The 17,736-nt window shown below is 45.0% G+C and overlaps 1 protein-coding gene across 1 annotated transcript in view; it reads right to left on the reverse strand.

Annotated features, from left to right (window-relative positions):
- Positions 1 to 4,869: 4,869 nt before the first annotated feature.
- The window catches only part of atf7ip2 (activating transcription factor 7 interacting protein 2), a 191,172-nt gene continuing 178,305 nt past the window's right edge, over positions 4,870 to 17,736 (reverse strand). The window contains exons 12-13 of the mRNA XM_038820878.1: positions 11,202 to 11,287; positions 4,870 to 5,244 (exon numbers count right to left, since the gene is read on the reverse strand). Of these exons, the coding sequence (XP_038676806.1) occupies positions 4,870 to 5,244; positions 11,202 to 11,287 (461 nt within the window). The remainder of the gene's footprint in view (positions 5,245 to 11,201; positions 11,288 to 17,736) is intronic.

A 17,736-nucleotide genomic window follows, 5' to 3' on the forward strand; every position in this document is an offset into this window, starting at 1 on the left:
CTACTCTGTCCCCAATCACAAACAAAAACAGGAACAAAAAAAACTGTGCTCACTACCTAAATTTTTTTTTTTTTAAAGCCTCACCTCAATGGTAACAAGCTGCAAACATTTCCATTTCTCAGGTCCCATTAACTAGCTTCACAGATAGCAGGGTGCCCAACCCCCCACCCCAAGGCAAAATCAAAGATAACTAAATAGTATGGACAGGATTTTTCGGCCGTGCCCGTCGACGACTGGAAATTCCTGCCAGAGATCAACGAACTTTTACATGGCCCTTGTCCCGTACGTGGCCATCTTGGGGTGGGTGTGCCCAAAAAATCCACCCCTATATCAGCAGTCAGGCCCCCCAACTTCAATACAGAATAGAGGAAAATAAACACATAATTCCCCTCCCCTGAACAGAGCCATTGTCTTAGTATCTTGACCAACATCACTTAAAGGAGATTGGTTCTAAAAACTAGCTGCTCACTGTGGCTGAAAATATTTGGGGTGGGATGCACAAATAAGGCCAGATAATCTCCAAGTAATTTGACCCTAATTGATATCATCTTGATATTTAACTGCTGCCCATGTCTCCACCCCATTAATCACCAGCCAATTGCTGCCTCAAAGCTTATTATTACAAAGAATTGGGGCAGCACGGTGGCCTAGTGGTTAGCACAACCGCCTCACGGCGCTGAGGTCCCAGGTTCGATCCTGGCTCTGGGTCACTGTCTGTGTGGAGTTTGCACATTCTCCCCGGTTTGCGTGGGTTTCACCCCCACACACCCAAAATGTGCAGAGTAGGTGGATTGGACACGCTAAATTGCCCCTTAATTGGAAAAAATAATTGGGTAATCTAAATTAAAAAAAAAAAAATTATTACAAAGAATCAATTAGTTTCAAGTAACCATATTATTGCACATTTTCTCATTGGCTCAAACCTTAGAGAAATGAAACCATTTTTGTATAGAGGAAAAGTTTGACAACAATCAGAAATCCAGAGAAAACACTGGTTCTGGATTGATTGGAGGCATTAAATACCAACAAATAAATCTTTTTGACAAGTGAAATAACTATCTCAATATCTTAACATGGGTGTACATTCAATTGACTGATGTGAATTAGTTTTTTTTCAGTTGACACTTCAAAAGGTGACTTAAGTTAATGGTTATCAAGCCATCTTTGTGAGATACTAGTTCACTATGTGCCTTCCCATTTGTATATTATACAATAACCTTTAGAATTTCTGTAGAATCACAGCAATTCAACGAGCAAAGGGAAAAGATATTTTAATCTTTACAAGGCAATTTCAACTAAAGTGATGTGCAATAATCACTATTCATATAAAATTCTTATGCCGTATGATCTTACTATATCTTGTGTATAATTCAATACTACAGTTAATAAGCGATCAAGAAGAAAAAGCGACTATTGTAACGTTACAAAATCATACTGTCTTGGGCCATGCATGTTCTGAACATAGGTCAGTCATTGTTCTTTCCTGGCACCACTGCTAGTTCCATTCCAGAGATTTGAGCATGTAATCTGGGCTGACGCTTTGTGAAGAATACTTTCCAGGTCAGTAACCCTGTGGGTACCAGCACCTCAAGCACAAATCTGATGCTCTTGATTAATAAGGGGATCAGGGTTATGGAGAAAAGACAGGACAATGGGGACATGGAACATATCAGCCGTGATCAAATGGCGGAGCAGATTCGACGGGCCGAATGGCCCAATTCTGCTCCTATATCTTATGGTCAAAGAGGTGCGCCAATGTTAGTGGTGCTAACTTTTGAGGATGTGAACGATAATATGATTGCGAGTTTTTTCATTATTTATTTTTCCAAGACAGCAAAATAGTAAATATACTATTTTGTTTTATAGCCAAATAATCTGCTGAAAACAGACCATAGTTTCTGAAATTATTTATTTTTTCCACATGAAATGACTGAATCTCAAAAAATCCCAGAAATTTGTGAAGAAAGCAATTCAACTTTTATAAATCTACCCAGTTGAAAGACAAGGTGGAATTTATCTAATTATTCTGATTTCTGACGAATGATTCATGCCACCCACCTTGCTTCTGCGTCAAGACTTGAACTCCCTCTCTTAGCAAAACTTTGAACATTAAAGCTGTGTAGAGGAAATAAGAGTAGAATTACATTTGTCCTACGGGTGTAATTAGTTATGCCACCCATAATATTCCGTATTTGGAAAAACCTAAATGAGGAAAATCCACATCTGTAAAGTAGAATTTACCAATTTGAGAAAAATAATGGGATGTGCCCTCTAATTTTCAATAGCTGTATATTACTTTATTCAAAGTCTATGGTGCATAACTGAGAAACACAGGTTACTGTACTAATGTGGCTTTTAATGCTGAAATTAAAGTATAGGAAGACTTCAAGTAAAATGAATTCCTGAGCCATATGTTAAACAACATATAAATTGAGAACATTTAATAAAATTAAAGACGTTTAATTAGTTCTTTGCTTGAAAATAAAATTGCCTTCTAAACACCAGCGTATTCATACAAAACAAAAAGTCAAATACATTCTTTTACAACTACACTGCAACGTTAGGTGTATCCAAACTACAGTTAAAGTTACTTTGTCTCAGAGAGATTGTAATACCATTGGCAATTAAGCACATCATGGCTAATTTAGCACCCTTGTGTCTTTGGTTACACATTTATTTTTTCCTTCAGGTTAATAACCTGAGGAATTGAGAGGCACATTTTATAAAGAGCATTTTTAACATCCGAGTTGAAATGGAAGGGGCAATTTTAACTCCAATAATCTCTATGTTGGAAATTCTGTAAGAAATCTCATACCAGGTTAAACTCGAACAGGTTTATTTGAAATCACAAGCTTTCGGAGCGTGCCTTCACCTGATGAAGGAGCAGCAGCTTGTGATTTCAAATAAATCTGTTGGACTTTAACCTGGTGTTGAGAGACTTCTTAGTGTGCCCACCCCAGTCTAGCACCGGCATCTCCACATCTTGGAAATTTTGGATTTTGAACAGTTTGGAACATTTCTCATGATCCTCTGGTGTCTCAGTGCAAGATACAGACTGTAAATTGCAATTTGGATCAACAATTGAAAAAAAAATAGAATCAGAATGATTTTTTACAAAATAAATTAAATTCTTGCGTTCTGCAACCTGCTCCTACAGTTGATTGCACAATTCATGCATTGTTTGACTAACAATTAAGTTTAGTGTTAACAGAAAATACACAACTTCAGACCAACAAATTTCAATCTTTCCAGATTCATTCGTGATGTGGGAGGCAAAAAAAGTTCAATTATCTCATTTTCCATGAGTAAAAGGTTATCACCACTGATTCCACATTAATGTAACTGATTTCACACTAGTGTAATACACTCTTCTTACAAGGAGTAAATAACTTGGCTACACTCCACCCATAATAGATGTAAAATCTGCCCCTAAATTCTTTTGATCAAGCCTCAACAGGCTAATTTCCAACTCATAAGACTCTGTGTGACACTGACATGTCTCACATCAAGCCAATTTATTAAACAGTCCATCTCCTCACATGGGCTTCATGATGTCTTCATCCATTTATCTCAACCTCGATACATATAGATAATTAGCCTGTCCAAAATTGCCACAAGCCAAGTTTAGATGTGATGACATTAGCAAAATGTCAGTTTGTGCTAAAGCGGGAAGAGCAGCCTTCAAAAATGTAATATACCTACAAAGGTCCAGGCTACACAGTATTTACCCGATTACCTTTCCTACAAATTCTGAACAGTTTAGGTTTAATCAAGTTAAGAAAATAATTTTACTAGCATTTCTGATGGAAGTGATGTCATTGACATCCATCTGCTGTGAATATTAATGACCGGGCTAGATTTCTTTATTGTCCATTTTAACACAGTCCAGGTAAAGCCTAATATATTGTTTAGTCTCCATCGTATTTAGAAGTTTAAGGTGGCATTAGAAGCTTAAGGTGGCATTATTTTTAATACCTAAAATTCAGCATTGTGCAATGTAATTAAAAATTCTGGATTTTGCATTTTTATAACTGTCATGATGTCAAATAGCTTTAATATTGTAGGCATCTTTTTTCTTACAACAGAGCTTTTAAATTTCAAATGTGCATGGAGCACAGGAAAGTACTAACAAGGAATAACACGATAAATGGAACAAGGAATGGATTTTTGAGCCAAGGTTGTCACTAAAGTGCAAATTTCAATGATAGGTATACAACAAACAGAGGCCAGGGGTTGTCTTGGAGCAGGTGGGGGAAACCTTGGGAAAAAGTGGCAGGAGAAACACCCTGGGATATTCTTGCATGTTTAATGATCAGAGCATTATGACAGAGGGCTGAAAGCACATTATCTGCCCTAATGGTTGAGGATGAAACGAGGCACAAGGAGATCAAAACTAAGCACAAAATGTAAATACCTTCATTGAATTTGACACTTGATCACCGCAAGAAAAAAAATTACGGAGAATTAAGAAGTCACAAGTTAAAAAGGGGAATATTCTAACATTTGGATCCTCTTCAACTTATGCATACAACTTTGAAAATGTCTAAAGTAGCTGTAACATTTAACTAAGAACTGAAAACTAGATTTCAAGCTCAGTGGAAAATGAACCCTTTTAACCCAACATTGTGCTTAAGAACCATGCCTGATTTTTGAATTTACTTCTATTCAAAAGCGAATATCACAATGACAATTATTTAAATACATTTACTAACTTGCTCATTTAACATTTAGATCCATACCAAGATCCTATCAAATTAAATATGAATCCTTCCAGTTTAAACAAGAGTTTATAATGCAACAATTAATACCCGTTAATATAAATTGAATCTGTATAATATTTAGGATTCTAGCAAACAAATAGTTTGTGGTTCACAAAAAGGGCCAAAACGCCATAAATGTCCTTTGCTCTAACTGTAAATAATACTTGCTTCCAAGCTCAAATTGAGTCAAAGTGCAAGCCATTGGAAGAGGAAGGGCTTTTATTTCTCCAATTATTTTCCACTGTGATGGACAATTCAAATTGGGGTCTTCATGATATGCATACAACTGGTAAGAGTGTACAGGGGCACATATCTGTTTAACATCTGTGATATTCCAGGAGAGTGCAATTCCTTTTGGTTTTCTCACTTGTGCCAGATTTAGTTCAGGCTTCTGGGGAGGACTTGTATTATCAGCTTCAGGAGGTAAATCAGATGTTGTCTGTATCTTGGAGAGTGGAGCAGGATGCACAGATTTAATAGAAACCTACATAATACAGAATTACAAAGCAATTATTTATTTAAATTGATAAACTTTATAGTATGCAGTATTGCAAACATGCCACATCTTTGAAAATATGGCACATACTTAACACTTAAGATTATTCTTCAGCTCTTTAGTTTCTTTCAAGTACCATACATAATTTTCTAACCAAGAGGGTGCTTGTCCTGCTTATAAAGTACCAGGAACTGGGAGCTGCATTGAAGAAAAGGCCTCAAAGATGATAATTCCAAGCCATGTGCAGATTAACTTGGGATAAATAGATCTAGGCGGGGAACATATGGCTAAAGAAGTGGTGTATGAAAGAGCTGGTGCTGGAAAGAGGAGTTCTATTATACAAGGCACAAGCATCAGTATTATGACAGGAAGAAGCTGTACCATTGGAACAGGCTTTATCTGAACTGGTCTTGAACCGGGGATTCCAACAAAAAGGATAACAACTGCGGTCTCAGGAGCTTAAAGTAGTGTGTTTTGGGGGGGGGGGGGGGGGGGGGGGGGTGTGGAAAAGTTAAAATACATAGTTTGAAAACAAACAAGATAAGGAAGAGAATAGAGCATGTCAGGAATTCTGCTAAACTAATAGATGTAAAATTAAGTAAGAAATGTGAAAGCTAAACATCAGAGCAAAGGACAGGTTAGAGTGCATGGCCTAATGCTCTTTATAAGTTCATAAGGAATGAACTAAATTAACTGCAGCACAATTTCAATGTGGAGGGTATGACATGTTAGCCATTATTAATACATGGTTCCAAGTCGGTCAGCAAATATATCAGGTTATTAGGCATACAAGAGAAAAGGTATATGCAGACTAACAACTCAGAAAGTTGTGATTTTGTTTTTCAGTGTCTGGGATAATTTTCTGCAGAAATGTCCCAGAACCAACAACGGGGAATGTCATATCAAAGTTATAAAAGAGTAACATAGAACATACAGTGCAGAAGGAGGCCATTCGGCCCATTATGTCTGCACTGACCCACTTAGCCCTCACTTCCACCCTATCCCCGTACCCCATTAACCTCTCCTAACCTTTTTGGTTACTAAGGGCAATTTATTATGACCAATCCACCTAACCTGCACGTCTTTGGACTGTGAGAGGAAACTGGAGCACCCGGAGGAAACCCACGCAGACACGGGGAGACGTAACGAGGAAGATCCATTTAACAATGGTGCATGAACCGTTTGCCTAACAGTGTCCATAACTATGAGTTCAACATAGTGTTGGAAAGGGAAAAATGCCACAAGATTAAGGGCGGGATTATGTCATTGCCTGACTGGCGGATTCAACAGTGGTTAGGAGATAATTTAGCAGGAGTGCCAAAACGAGTTGCACGTTGGCGTGAATTTCCTATGTATCTTCTGCTGGTGCCTGCCATGGTGGACTGGGAAGCCTGCTGGAGGCCGGTGTAAAACTGATTTACACTCCACCAATGGGATGCAGGTGAAGACCTGACCAGAATTTTCTACTCATGCCAGATTGTCCATGAAATAAGTGGGAAAATAAGTCTGGGACACGTGGCGTATAGATGTCAGGACTCACTTGAACAATACCCTGGGTTGCCTCCAGAGTTTACAATGGAGGCTGCCAGCAACCTGGAGCTTTGAACACCACATTAGTGGATGGTTGTGTGTGTGTGCGTGTGTGTGTGTGTGTGGGGGGGGGGGGGGGACATCTGCAGACGGATCTTCCAACTTCATTGTCATTGAGGATGTCCATTGTCTAACCTCCGGAGATCCATCTTTTTCAAGAAGTCAATCTTTTATTTTCAGGGTTCAACACTAGATGATGGATATTAGATGCCTTTTCAATATGGTGAGCAGATAGGATGCCCCGTCATGGCGTCAAACTCCCAGCTGCATAATTAGGTTGGGGCCGGAAGAAATGGTGTGGTTTCCCTCCGGCGTCCGCAGCAGTAAATGTCCCACGGCACTGCCACAGGACTTAGTCCCAGGTGGGAGAATTCCTCAGTTAGGAGGAATTATGTAGGAGGAGTTATGTAGGTAAAACTGACATCAATGGGATGAGAAGCAGACATCTGGGGCGGGATTCTTCGGAAACCGGCGGAGCGGGCAACTTCGGCGCGAAGGAGTGGCATGAACCACTCCGGCGTCCTGCCGCCCCGAAGGTGCGGAATCCTCCACATCTTCAGGGGCTAGGCCAGCGGCAGAGTGGTTTGCGCCATGCCGGCTGCCATGGAAGGGGCTGGCGCCGCGCCAACTGGCAGCGAAGGGCCTCCGCCGGCTGGCACGAGTTGGCGCACACACGAACGCCAGCGTGTGCTGCCATCATCCCAGCACATGCGCAGGGGGTGTGGTTCATCTCTGTGCCGGACATCGTGGACCGGTACACCGACCGGCACAGAGGAATAGAGTGCCCCCACGGCACAGGCCCGCCCGCGGATCAGTGTGCTCCGATCGCGGGCCAGGCCACCATGGGGGCACCCCTCAGGGCCAGATCCCCCCGCGCATCCCCGAGGACCCCGGAGGCTGCCCGTGGAGCCAGGTCCCACCGGTAAGTATCTGTCGTAACATACGCCGGCGGGAACCGTCGAAAACATCATGGGATACAGCGTAAAACTCCCAGCTGCATAATTAGGTTGGGTCCGGAAGAAATGGTGTAGTTTCCCTCCGGCCTCCGCAGCAGTAAACGTCCCAAGGCACTGCCACGGGACTTAGTCCAAGGTGGGAGAATTCCCCAGTTAGGAGGATTCCGGCCAAATACTCTATATGTAGGTAAAACTGTGGGATGAGAAATAGACATCTGGGGTGGGATTCTTTGGAAACTGGCGGGGCGGGCGCTCGGCCCATCACCGGCCGGAGAATCGCCCCGGGAAGGGGGGAGAGAGGGGGGCCCGCTGCGAACGGCCCCCGACTGGAACGGCGCGATTACCGCCCCCGCCAAATCCCCGACACTGGAGAATTCGGCAGCCGGTGGGGGTGGGATTCACGCCGCTCCCGCCGATTCTCCGACCCGGCGGGGTGGGGGGGGTCGGAGAATCCCGCCCCTGGAGTGATCAAGCCAAATCTATTAATGGCCAAAATGACAGATTCATGAATCAGAATCTGATTCATAGGGCTGGGACTCTATTTTCCTGAAAATGAAACCTGGGCAGCATGGTGGCACAGTGGTTAGCATTGCTGCCTCACGGCGTTGAGGTTCCAGGTTCGATCCCGACTCTGGGACACTGTCCGTGTGAAGTTTGCACATTCTCCCTGTGCTTGTATGGGTTTCGCCCCACAACCCAAAGATGTGTAGGGTAGGTGTATTGGTCACGCTAAAGTGCCGCTTAATTGTAAAAAATGAAGTGGGTACACTAAATTAAAAAAAAAGAAACCTGATCTGGCATGATCGTATTAAATGGTGGAGTATAAATGGGCTGAATGGCCTAATCCTGCTTCTAAGTCTTATGGGCGAGATTCTCCGCATTTAAGGCTGCCGTGGGACAGGCCGTGACCACGGCAGCCTTCACGCCCACTTCCGGGGGAGATTCTCCCCCCCGGGCGGGGCTAGGAGCACGGCCCCATGCGTCACGGCGGCTGACGTGGCCGATGACGTCGGCCGCACATGCGCAGGTTGGACAACGCCAACCAGCGCATGCACAGTTGGCGTCTTTTCCCTCAGCTGCCCCGCAAGATGTGGTGGCTTGATCTTGTGGGGCGGCGGAGGGAAAAGAATGCGTCCGTTACGGACGCACGGCCCGCGATCGGTGGGCACCGATTGTGGGCCGTGGTACTGCCATGCCAATTGGGCCTCCAGATGCCCCAAATGGGCATCTGCCGCCCGTTTCACGACGGCAGCGAGCAGGTGTGTTTGCTGCCGTGTTGAAACAGGCTTGAAGGCTCAGCGAGCGGCGATTCGTGGCGTGGGTCGGGCGTGGGGTGGGAGAATAGCGGGAGGGCATGAAAAATGTCGGGAGGCCCTCCCGCTATTCTCCCACCCGGCGTGGGGGCACGGAGAATCGCGCCCTATGTTCTTTGAAATAGAGCCATGGAAAACTATAGAGGTAAGAGACAAGAGAAAAATAATATACAGGAATGCGAAACAAAAATAAATCCTGGCCATGAGAAAAACAACAAACAGCAAAGAGTGGCAAAACAAATAGCACGAGTTACAAAAATGGAGTAAAAGAAACTTGTAAGCGATATGAAAATCAACACAAAAAATCTTTTGCAATTACATTTGGAAATAAATCAGAAGCACTGTGTATCCTATAAAAACTGTAGATGGTGATAACTGTCAATGAAAATAAAGAAATGGCAGACACGTTGAATTATTACTTTGTGTGAATACTTACACAAATCACTGACACAAAGTAATTGTTCAGCATATCTGCCCCACTACTCCACCATCACTGACCCACTACTGAAGAAAGAAGATGGACCTCCTGAAAAAGATGATGGATCTCTGGGAATGCTGAGGTTGGAAGAAAGACACCCTCAATGACTATTATTAGGATACCAGACCGACCCCAACATTTTGTTAGGATGCCGGACAAGAGCATCACACAATTAATTTTCAATTTGAGGGTGGCACGGTGGCGCAATGGTTAACACTGCTGCCTACAGCTCGGAGGACCTAGGTTCGATCCCGGCCCCGGGTCACTGTCTGTGTAGAATTTGTACATTAATTTGCCAGGATGGCAGTGCCTGGGTGCCAACTGGAGTGCAAGAGTACTACCCTGTCCTGACCACCCAGGAATCGGGCCCAGGGGTGCCATTTCCTTAAGAGGTGAGGTTGGGGGGAGAGGGTGGGCTTGATGATTCTCTGAGAGGTACATTGGGACGGGGTGGGGGGTTGTGTCCAGAGACTGTGGTGGAGGAACAGGTTGAAAGATTGGGGCGGCATTTAAAAATGACTGTCCAATGGCCAAGGTGAGTGTGGCCTCGACGAGCCGGGGGCGCTTTCCCGGTTGAGGCCAAACAAACATCATAGTCCCGTTAGATAGCAGGGTCGTTCTTGGCATGGCAGGTGCCGAGAAACGCTCCGCTGTACGTGCCCTGAACGGGACCCTGTTTTTTGCATGTTAAATTGCGCCCATAAATCATTTGGCTGCAGGGTCACATTTTAGTGCAATAATTAGTCAGTCTCATTGAAAATAAATCCAAGGGAAGAGACAAGCCAATTAATCTAATAAACATATGTGAGGCACCTTTTAATAACATGGTTGTTATGTAGTGCCAAAAAATAAAAATCAGTTCTCGTAAATTAAAGTATTCTTTTGAGATGAGTACTATATGGTGGTGTAATCCTTCATGCATTTTTTTTGGAGGCTCACCTCATTAAAAAAAAGTTATGTTTGCGTTATGTGACCAGTGTCACTTTGGCATTGTCACACTGAAAAGTTCTCCACAGAAATCCAGTTTGGGAGTTCTAAACCTAAAGTTACATCTTTACTACAGGATTTTCTTCATCTTAGAAATGCCAATGGAGGATTGCCTATTTGTCCTGGAAGGTAATTTCAAGATGATTTTGTACCACCAGCCCTTGTACTTTCCATCATTTGTGAAAACTGAGGAGCTAAAAAGTGGATTATAATCTGGGGAATATTAGTGGAAGCAGAGTGACTGAATAATTTAAGATTGAACGGTTTTAAGATGCCCAATTCTCTGTTTGGAGATAGTCTTCCATTGTACAGAAAGGAAAGGTCATACATAGAAACATACCCGTACCAGCCTCCCCGGACAGGCGCCGGAATGTGGAGACTAGGGGCTTTTCAAAGTAACTTCATTGAAGCCTACTCGTGACAATAAGTGATTTTCATTTTTCATTTTCATACATAGACAATAAAAGCAGGAGGAGGCCATCCAGTCATGCTTTTCTTAAATAATCTTAAATGCGTGATTGTGAAACTATAACACTTCATAACCTGAATATGTTAATACTAACATGCTTTTCTAAGTGCTGACAATTTAAACATATTTACAATTTTTTCATAATTACTTGCCTGAGGATGCTGTGATTGTTGATCCATCATAGGGTGAGCTGGCTTTAGATTTTCAGTCATCACATTATTTCCTCTTGTTGGTCCACCTAAAGAAACATGTGTATTTATTGCTTGCAGTGGCTGATTTTATTAGTGTTTTATTTTGGGCTGTAAAGTATATATTAAAGCATATGGGGGTTTAAGTTAGTTTAAGTTAGAATAATTAAAACAAAAATTAAATCCTTCAGTGCCAAAGTAAAATTTTATGTGTACTCTTTTTACACCGAGATTTCTTGATTGGGAAAGAACTTGCTGATATAACACTCACACAGGTGTATTAAGTGAGGCTAATCTAACTGATGAAGTGCAAACTACAGAAACTGGAGATGAATACATATTCTTATAGAATGGTTGCAAAAGCTTAAGTGAGTCATGAAGCAGTAGGAGTTTTAGATAAAGTCCAATCTGGTCCCCAAACTGCCAACGTCTCAAGGCACATACAATTCATGACAGAACCACAGAAAATATAGTGCAGAAGAGGTCCTTCGGCCCATCGAGTCTGCACCTACACATGAAAAGGACCTGACCTACCTATCTAAACCCATTTGCCAGCACTTGGCCCATAGCCTTGAATGTTATGTCATGTCAAGTGCTCATCCAGGTAATTTTTAAAGGACGTGAGGCAACCTGCCTCTATAATAATAATCTTTATTGTCACAAGGAGGCTTACATTAACACTGCAATACTGTAAAAATCCCCTAGTCACCACATTTCGGTGCCTGTTCGGTACACAGAGGGAGAATGTCCAAATTGCCTAACAGCATGTCTTTCGGGACCTTTAGGAGGAAACCCGAACACCCGGAAGAAACCCACGCAGACTCAGGGAGAACTTGAAGACTCCACACACAGACAGGGATCCAAGCCAGGAGTGGAACCTGGGAGACTGGACCACCCTCCCAAGCAGTGCATTTCAGACCGTCACCACCCTCTGGATAAAAAGGTTTTCCTCAAATCTCCCCTAAATCTTGAGCCCCTCACCTTGAACCTGTGTCCCCTCGTGAGTGACACTTCAACTAAGGGGAACAGCTGTTCCCTATCTAGCCTGTCCATTCCCCATATAATCTTGTACACCTCGGTTAGGTCGCTCCTCGGCCCCAACGAAAACCACCCAAGTCTATCCAACCTCTCTAACATTAACACTGCAGTGAAGTTACTGCGAAAAGCCCCAAGTCGCCACATTCCGGTGCCTGTCCGGGAACCCAGAGGAGAATTCAGAATGTCCAAATTACTTAACAACACGTCTTTCGGACTTGTGGGAGGAAACCAGAGCACGCGGAGGAAACCCATGCTGTCACAGGGAGAACATGTAGACTCCACAAGCTCCAGTGCCTCGACAGCAGCGTCAATGTGTTCTACTCCGCACATCCGCATATCATTAGCGGGCCCGGGGCGGTAGTCACCGACTCCCGCCGGGTCGTAGAATCTCTGGGGGGGGGGGGGATCCCGTGAATCCCGCCCCCACCAGCTGCCGAATTCTCCAGCGCTGGGGATTTTGCGGGGGCGGGAATGGCGCCGCGCCGGTCAGCGTCCGCTGGCAGCTCTCCCCCCCCCCCCCCCCGGTGATTCACCAGTCCACGATGGGCCGAGTAGCCGCCCACTTTCGGCGGGTCCCGCCGGCGTATGTTACGACAGGTACTTAACAGCAGAACCTGGCTCCGTGGGATCTGGTCCCGGGGGGTGCCCCCATGGTGGCCTGGCCCGCGATCGGAGCCCACCGATCTGCGGGCGGGCCTGTTCCGTGGGGGATCTCTATTCCTCCGCGCCGGCTGGTGCATCGGTCCGCGATGGCCGGCGTGGAGATGAACCCCCTTTCTGCATGCGCTAAGATGACGCCAGCACACGCTGGCGCTCCCGTGCATGCGGCAACTGGCAGAGGCCCTTCGGCACAGGTTGGCGTGGTGCCAAGCCCCTTCCGTGCTGGCCGGGCAGGCGCAAACCACTCCGGCGCCGGCCTAGACCCTGTAGGTGAGGAGGGTTCCGCACCTTCGGGGTGACCCGCGTCAGAGTGCTTCACGCCACTCCTGTGTGCCGGAGTTGCCCGCCCCGCCGGTTTCCGAAGAATCCCGCCGCTGATCTGGTATTCTCTGGTGCCTCCGCGATGCTCTGCCGGGAGTAATAACCAACGGCGTGTTTCACTTCATGGTTTCAAAAATTGGGAAATAGGCACCATGGTCAATGAGAGAGAGACAGGAGGTAGGACATGCAGAGGCACAACCATGGGCTGCCTGTCCTGTCCCTGGCAGGGTTAGCTGGGGGAGAGACAGCAGGGGTGACCAGGGGATGGACCATGTGACACCCCCCATGGGACCAGGGAGACCAAGTATGGAACGCCATTGCCGTGACCTGCAAGGCAACCACCTTGCTGCGCACCCCACTGACCTCCCTCTGTGGCCCGTGGTTGTGCAGAGTGACACCGGCCGTATGGGTGCCTCCACTGCACTACCACCCGCAACCCTGCCCCACCCTCCAACCACATCCCAGCCCCCACTCTCCACCCTGAAGTCCACCACCATCTCCCCCCCCCCCCCAACCAGTTGCCACCAACCGGTGGGGCAGCACGTAGTTACCCAAGGGCAACGCCCACAGTAGCCCTTATAGAGGGTGCAGGGCGGGGGCTGTGGAGCACATCGCTGGCATGGGTAGCGCCAGCCAAGGGAACCCGACAGTAGGGCTGGAGGCTCCCAAGGTGTCGGGGCCCAATGGGGCCAGGCGTATGGAGGGCAGCAGCTGGGTGTGGAGATGGAGAACATAGAACAGTACAGCACAGAACAGGCCCTTCGGCCCTCGATGTTGTGCCGAGCAATGATCACCCTACTCAAACCCATGTATCCACCCTATACCCAACAACCCCCCCCACCCCTTAACCTTACTTTTCGGACACTACGGGCAATTTAGCATTTCCAATCCACCTAACCCGCACATCTTTGGACTGTGGGAGGAAACCAGAGCACCCGGAGGAAACCCACGCACACACGGGGAGGACGTGCAGACTCCGCACAGACAGTGACCCAGCCGGGAACCGAACCTGGGACCCTGGAGCTGTGAAGGGCATTTATGCTAACCACCATGCTACCGTGCTGCCCAGAAAAGAAGGGCAATGCAGGGGAAGGGGCTGCATTGCAGTCTGGGGCCACCATTTAGCCCGTTCCACCACGCTAACGTGTCTGACTTTCACCCCCTACAGACAATGGACTTCAGAATTCGCTTTAAGAAATGTTTGGCTGCTCATGTTACTGCAGTGATGTCAGAGTGTGGGTGGAGCTTCTGTTAAAAGGTGTTTCTTTTGTCTTCTGGATGCTGTTTGGGAAGTTATTAAGGATTACTTAGTGTTGTATTCTTTGGGGATTGTATTTGAATTGATGGTTGCTAAGATGTTCACTGTATGTTTTAAAAAGGTTAACTTGAGTTCATAGAATAAACATTGTTTTGCTTTAAAAAAATACTTTTCCATTTCTGCTGTACCACACCTGTAGAGTGGGCCTATTGCTCCCCATACCACAATCTAGTAAAAGTCGTGGGTCAGGTGAACTCCATGATGCATTCTGGGGTTCTCTAAATCCTGGCCCATAACACTGGGTATAAGTTGAACATAGACAAAAGTGAATGTTTCCCAGTCAACGCCCCCTGGGAGGAAAGTCAAACCAGGGATGTTATCGTTTTGCCTTATCAAGATGAGCTTCATTACCTGGGGGTCCGGTAGGCCTAAAGCTGGCCCTCACTTCATAAACTAAACTACACTAGTCTGGTTAGCAGTTTTAAAACAGACTTGCAGAGGTGGAACAACTTCCAGTCTCCTTGGCAGGTAGGGTACAGATTATTAAAATAAATGTGCTCCCGAGATTTTTATTTCTCTTTCAGTGTCTCCCCATTTTTCTCGCCAAATTATTTTTTGTTAAAGTCAACAAATTGATTTTTTCCTTTATTTGGGCAGGTAGAATCAGTGATGTTCTGCTCCAAAGAGACAGATAGTCAGGGGGGCTGGCCCTCTCCAATTATTTGCTTTACTATTGGGCAGCCAATATTCTGAAGACATCATTATGGTTTAGCGATCAAGGTTCCATATGGGGACAAATGGAAGCGAGCTCCTGCACTACTTCTAGTCTTCATGCAATAGTTACTGCACCGTTGCCTTTTTCCCCGGTTAGATTTCCCTCAAATCCAGTGGTGATCCACTCCCTGAGAATTTGAAAGCTGTTTGGGCAGCATTTCAAGCTACTTTCCCAGTCTTCGCTAGCCCCCATTTGTAATAATCACCTTTTCCGACCAGCTGGTTTGTACTTGACATTTAAGTCTTTGGAGTGGAGGGTCTAAAGAGGTTTGGGGGTCGATTCGTGGAGGGGTGGTTTGCTAGTTTTAAGGAGTTGGCTGAGAAATTCCAACTGCCAGGGATGTTATCGTTTTGCCTTATCAAGATGAGCTTCATTACCTGGGGGTCCGGTAGGCCTAAAGCTGGCCCTCACTTCATAAACTAAACTACACTAGTCTGGTTAGCAGTTTTAAAACGGACTTGCAGAGGTGGAACAACTTCCAGTCTCCTTGGCAGGTAGGGTACAGATTATTAAAATAAATGTGCTCCCGAGATTTTTATTTCTCTTTCAGTGTCTCCCCATTTTTCTCGCCAAATTATTTTTTGTTACCTGGTCTTTTCAGTCTTTTCAGGTATTTTCAAATTCGCGATTTTTCACACAAAGCTTTTCTCTCCTTTCCTTTGGCGCCACCCTCTTCCCTGTTGAAGATTCTGTCTCTGGCTGGTTCTGATGGAGGGCCTATTTCAGACATATATGGTTATATCCGAGATTCTGCTCCGTTGAGTGGGGTGAGGATGAAATGGGAGGGTGAATTGGGTCCCATTCTTAATGGTGAGGTGTGGAATAAGGCCCTTCACAGGGTCAACTCCCATGTCTTCATGTACTCGACTGAGTCTGATTTAGTTCAAGTTTTTGCATAGGACGCACATGGCCGGGATGAGGGGATTTTTCTCTTGGGTTGAGTGGCCAGCTAACAATATACATATTTTCTATTCCTGTCCTAAGTTTATAGGCTTCTGGGCTTCCTCCTTAAACACCATATCGGACATTATTTGGATCCATGTCTGCACATGGCCCTATTTGGGGTGTCAGATTCGCCAGTGATTCAGTCCGGGGATGTCCTTTGCCTCGGAGACAAATTCTGTTTGGGTGGAGGTCTCCTACTCCGCTCAGAGCCTCAGCTTGGCTGGGTGACCTCAAATCATTTCTGCATTTTGAGAAGGTCAAGTACACCATCAGGTGTTCGGTGGAGAGGTTCTACCTAAGATGGCAACCATTCATCTTTGTTTGAAGAGTTAGTCACTGTCTGGTTAGGGGGTTTAGGTGAGTTTTGAGAGAGTTAATTCGGCGTTTGTGTATTTTCGCTTTTTTTCTTCTCTTCTATTGTGAATTTCTGTTTGATTGTTTCAGGTTGTTTTTAATATGAACATTTAAAATAAACATATTTTAAAAAAGTAATCTCAACAAAAAATCATCACCAGTGAGTTATATCTCACACTGTGGACATGATACGAGTTGAAAGGAAGTTGGGCAAAATACAGGTTTGTGTTTTTAAAGGTGCTCTTTCGTCGGTCCAAAACTAGTTGGTCTCCCGCGCAAAGAACTATCACCGACCAAGTATTGCAGCTTGACACTTTCCAAGAACAGGGCTATGTGCTTAGGGATGCAGAAAAGCTTGGGGCAGCCACCACAGAGGCACAAAGGGGAAGGTTGCTGTCCAAAACCTTTCAGACATAGTGAACTAAGGAGGGGGCGTGGGATTGTACAGACCTGCTCAGGCTGTATGAGTCACATTAATGTATACAGTGAATTTTACATGCATCACAATTAGATTGAAGCACCAACTTGATTTCCGTAGACAACTTAAATACCATTGCGCATATGTAACAACCAATTTAAAATGTCTGTAATAATGTTTCTTTGACTGTATTAAAGCACCTAAATTGTGCAACATTTTTTATTATTTTATAAATTTAGAGCACCCAATTTTTCCCCCCAATTAAGGCCAATTTAGCCTGGCCAATGCACCTACCCTGCACATCTTTTGTGTTGTCGGGGTGAGACCACGCAGACACGAGGAAAATGTGCAAACCCCACACGGACAGTGACCTAGGTCAAGTGTGCAACATGATGTATGTGGAAAACTTGAATTTTTTTTTGTAAAATATTTTTATTCTCCATTTTCACATTTTCTTCAAAATTTACACCCCACCCACAAACAGTAAACGGTAACAAATGCAAGGTCTTATCAACAACAACGATCCCATCCTCCCACTACCCCAAACAACGACCCCCCAGGCAATATAAGCATCAAATAAAACAAACCCTCCCACGGCGGGACAAACAAAGGAGAAAATAACAAAAAAAAGAAAAAGTAATCGCCTATGGTCACTGTTGACCTATAGAGTTCCCCCCACCCCCCCAACATTCAATGACATCCAATTCCCGAAAGAGTACCATACATGACA

Source organism: Scyliorhinus canicula, chromosome 15 (assembly GCF_902713615.1).
Source record: "Scyliorhinus canicula chromosome 15, sScyCan1.1, whole genome shotgun sequence".
Taxonomy (NCBI): Eukaryota; Metazoa; Chordata; class Chondrichthyes; order Carcharhiniformes; family Scyliorhinidae; genus Scyliorhinus; species Scyliorhinus canicula.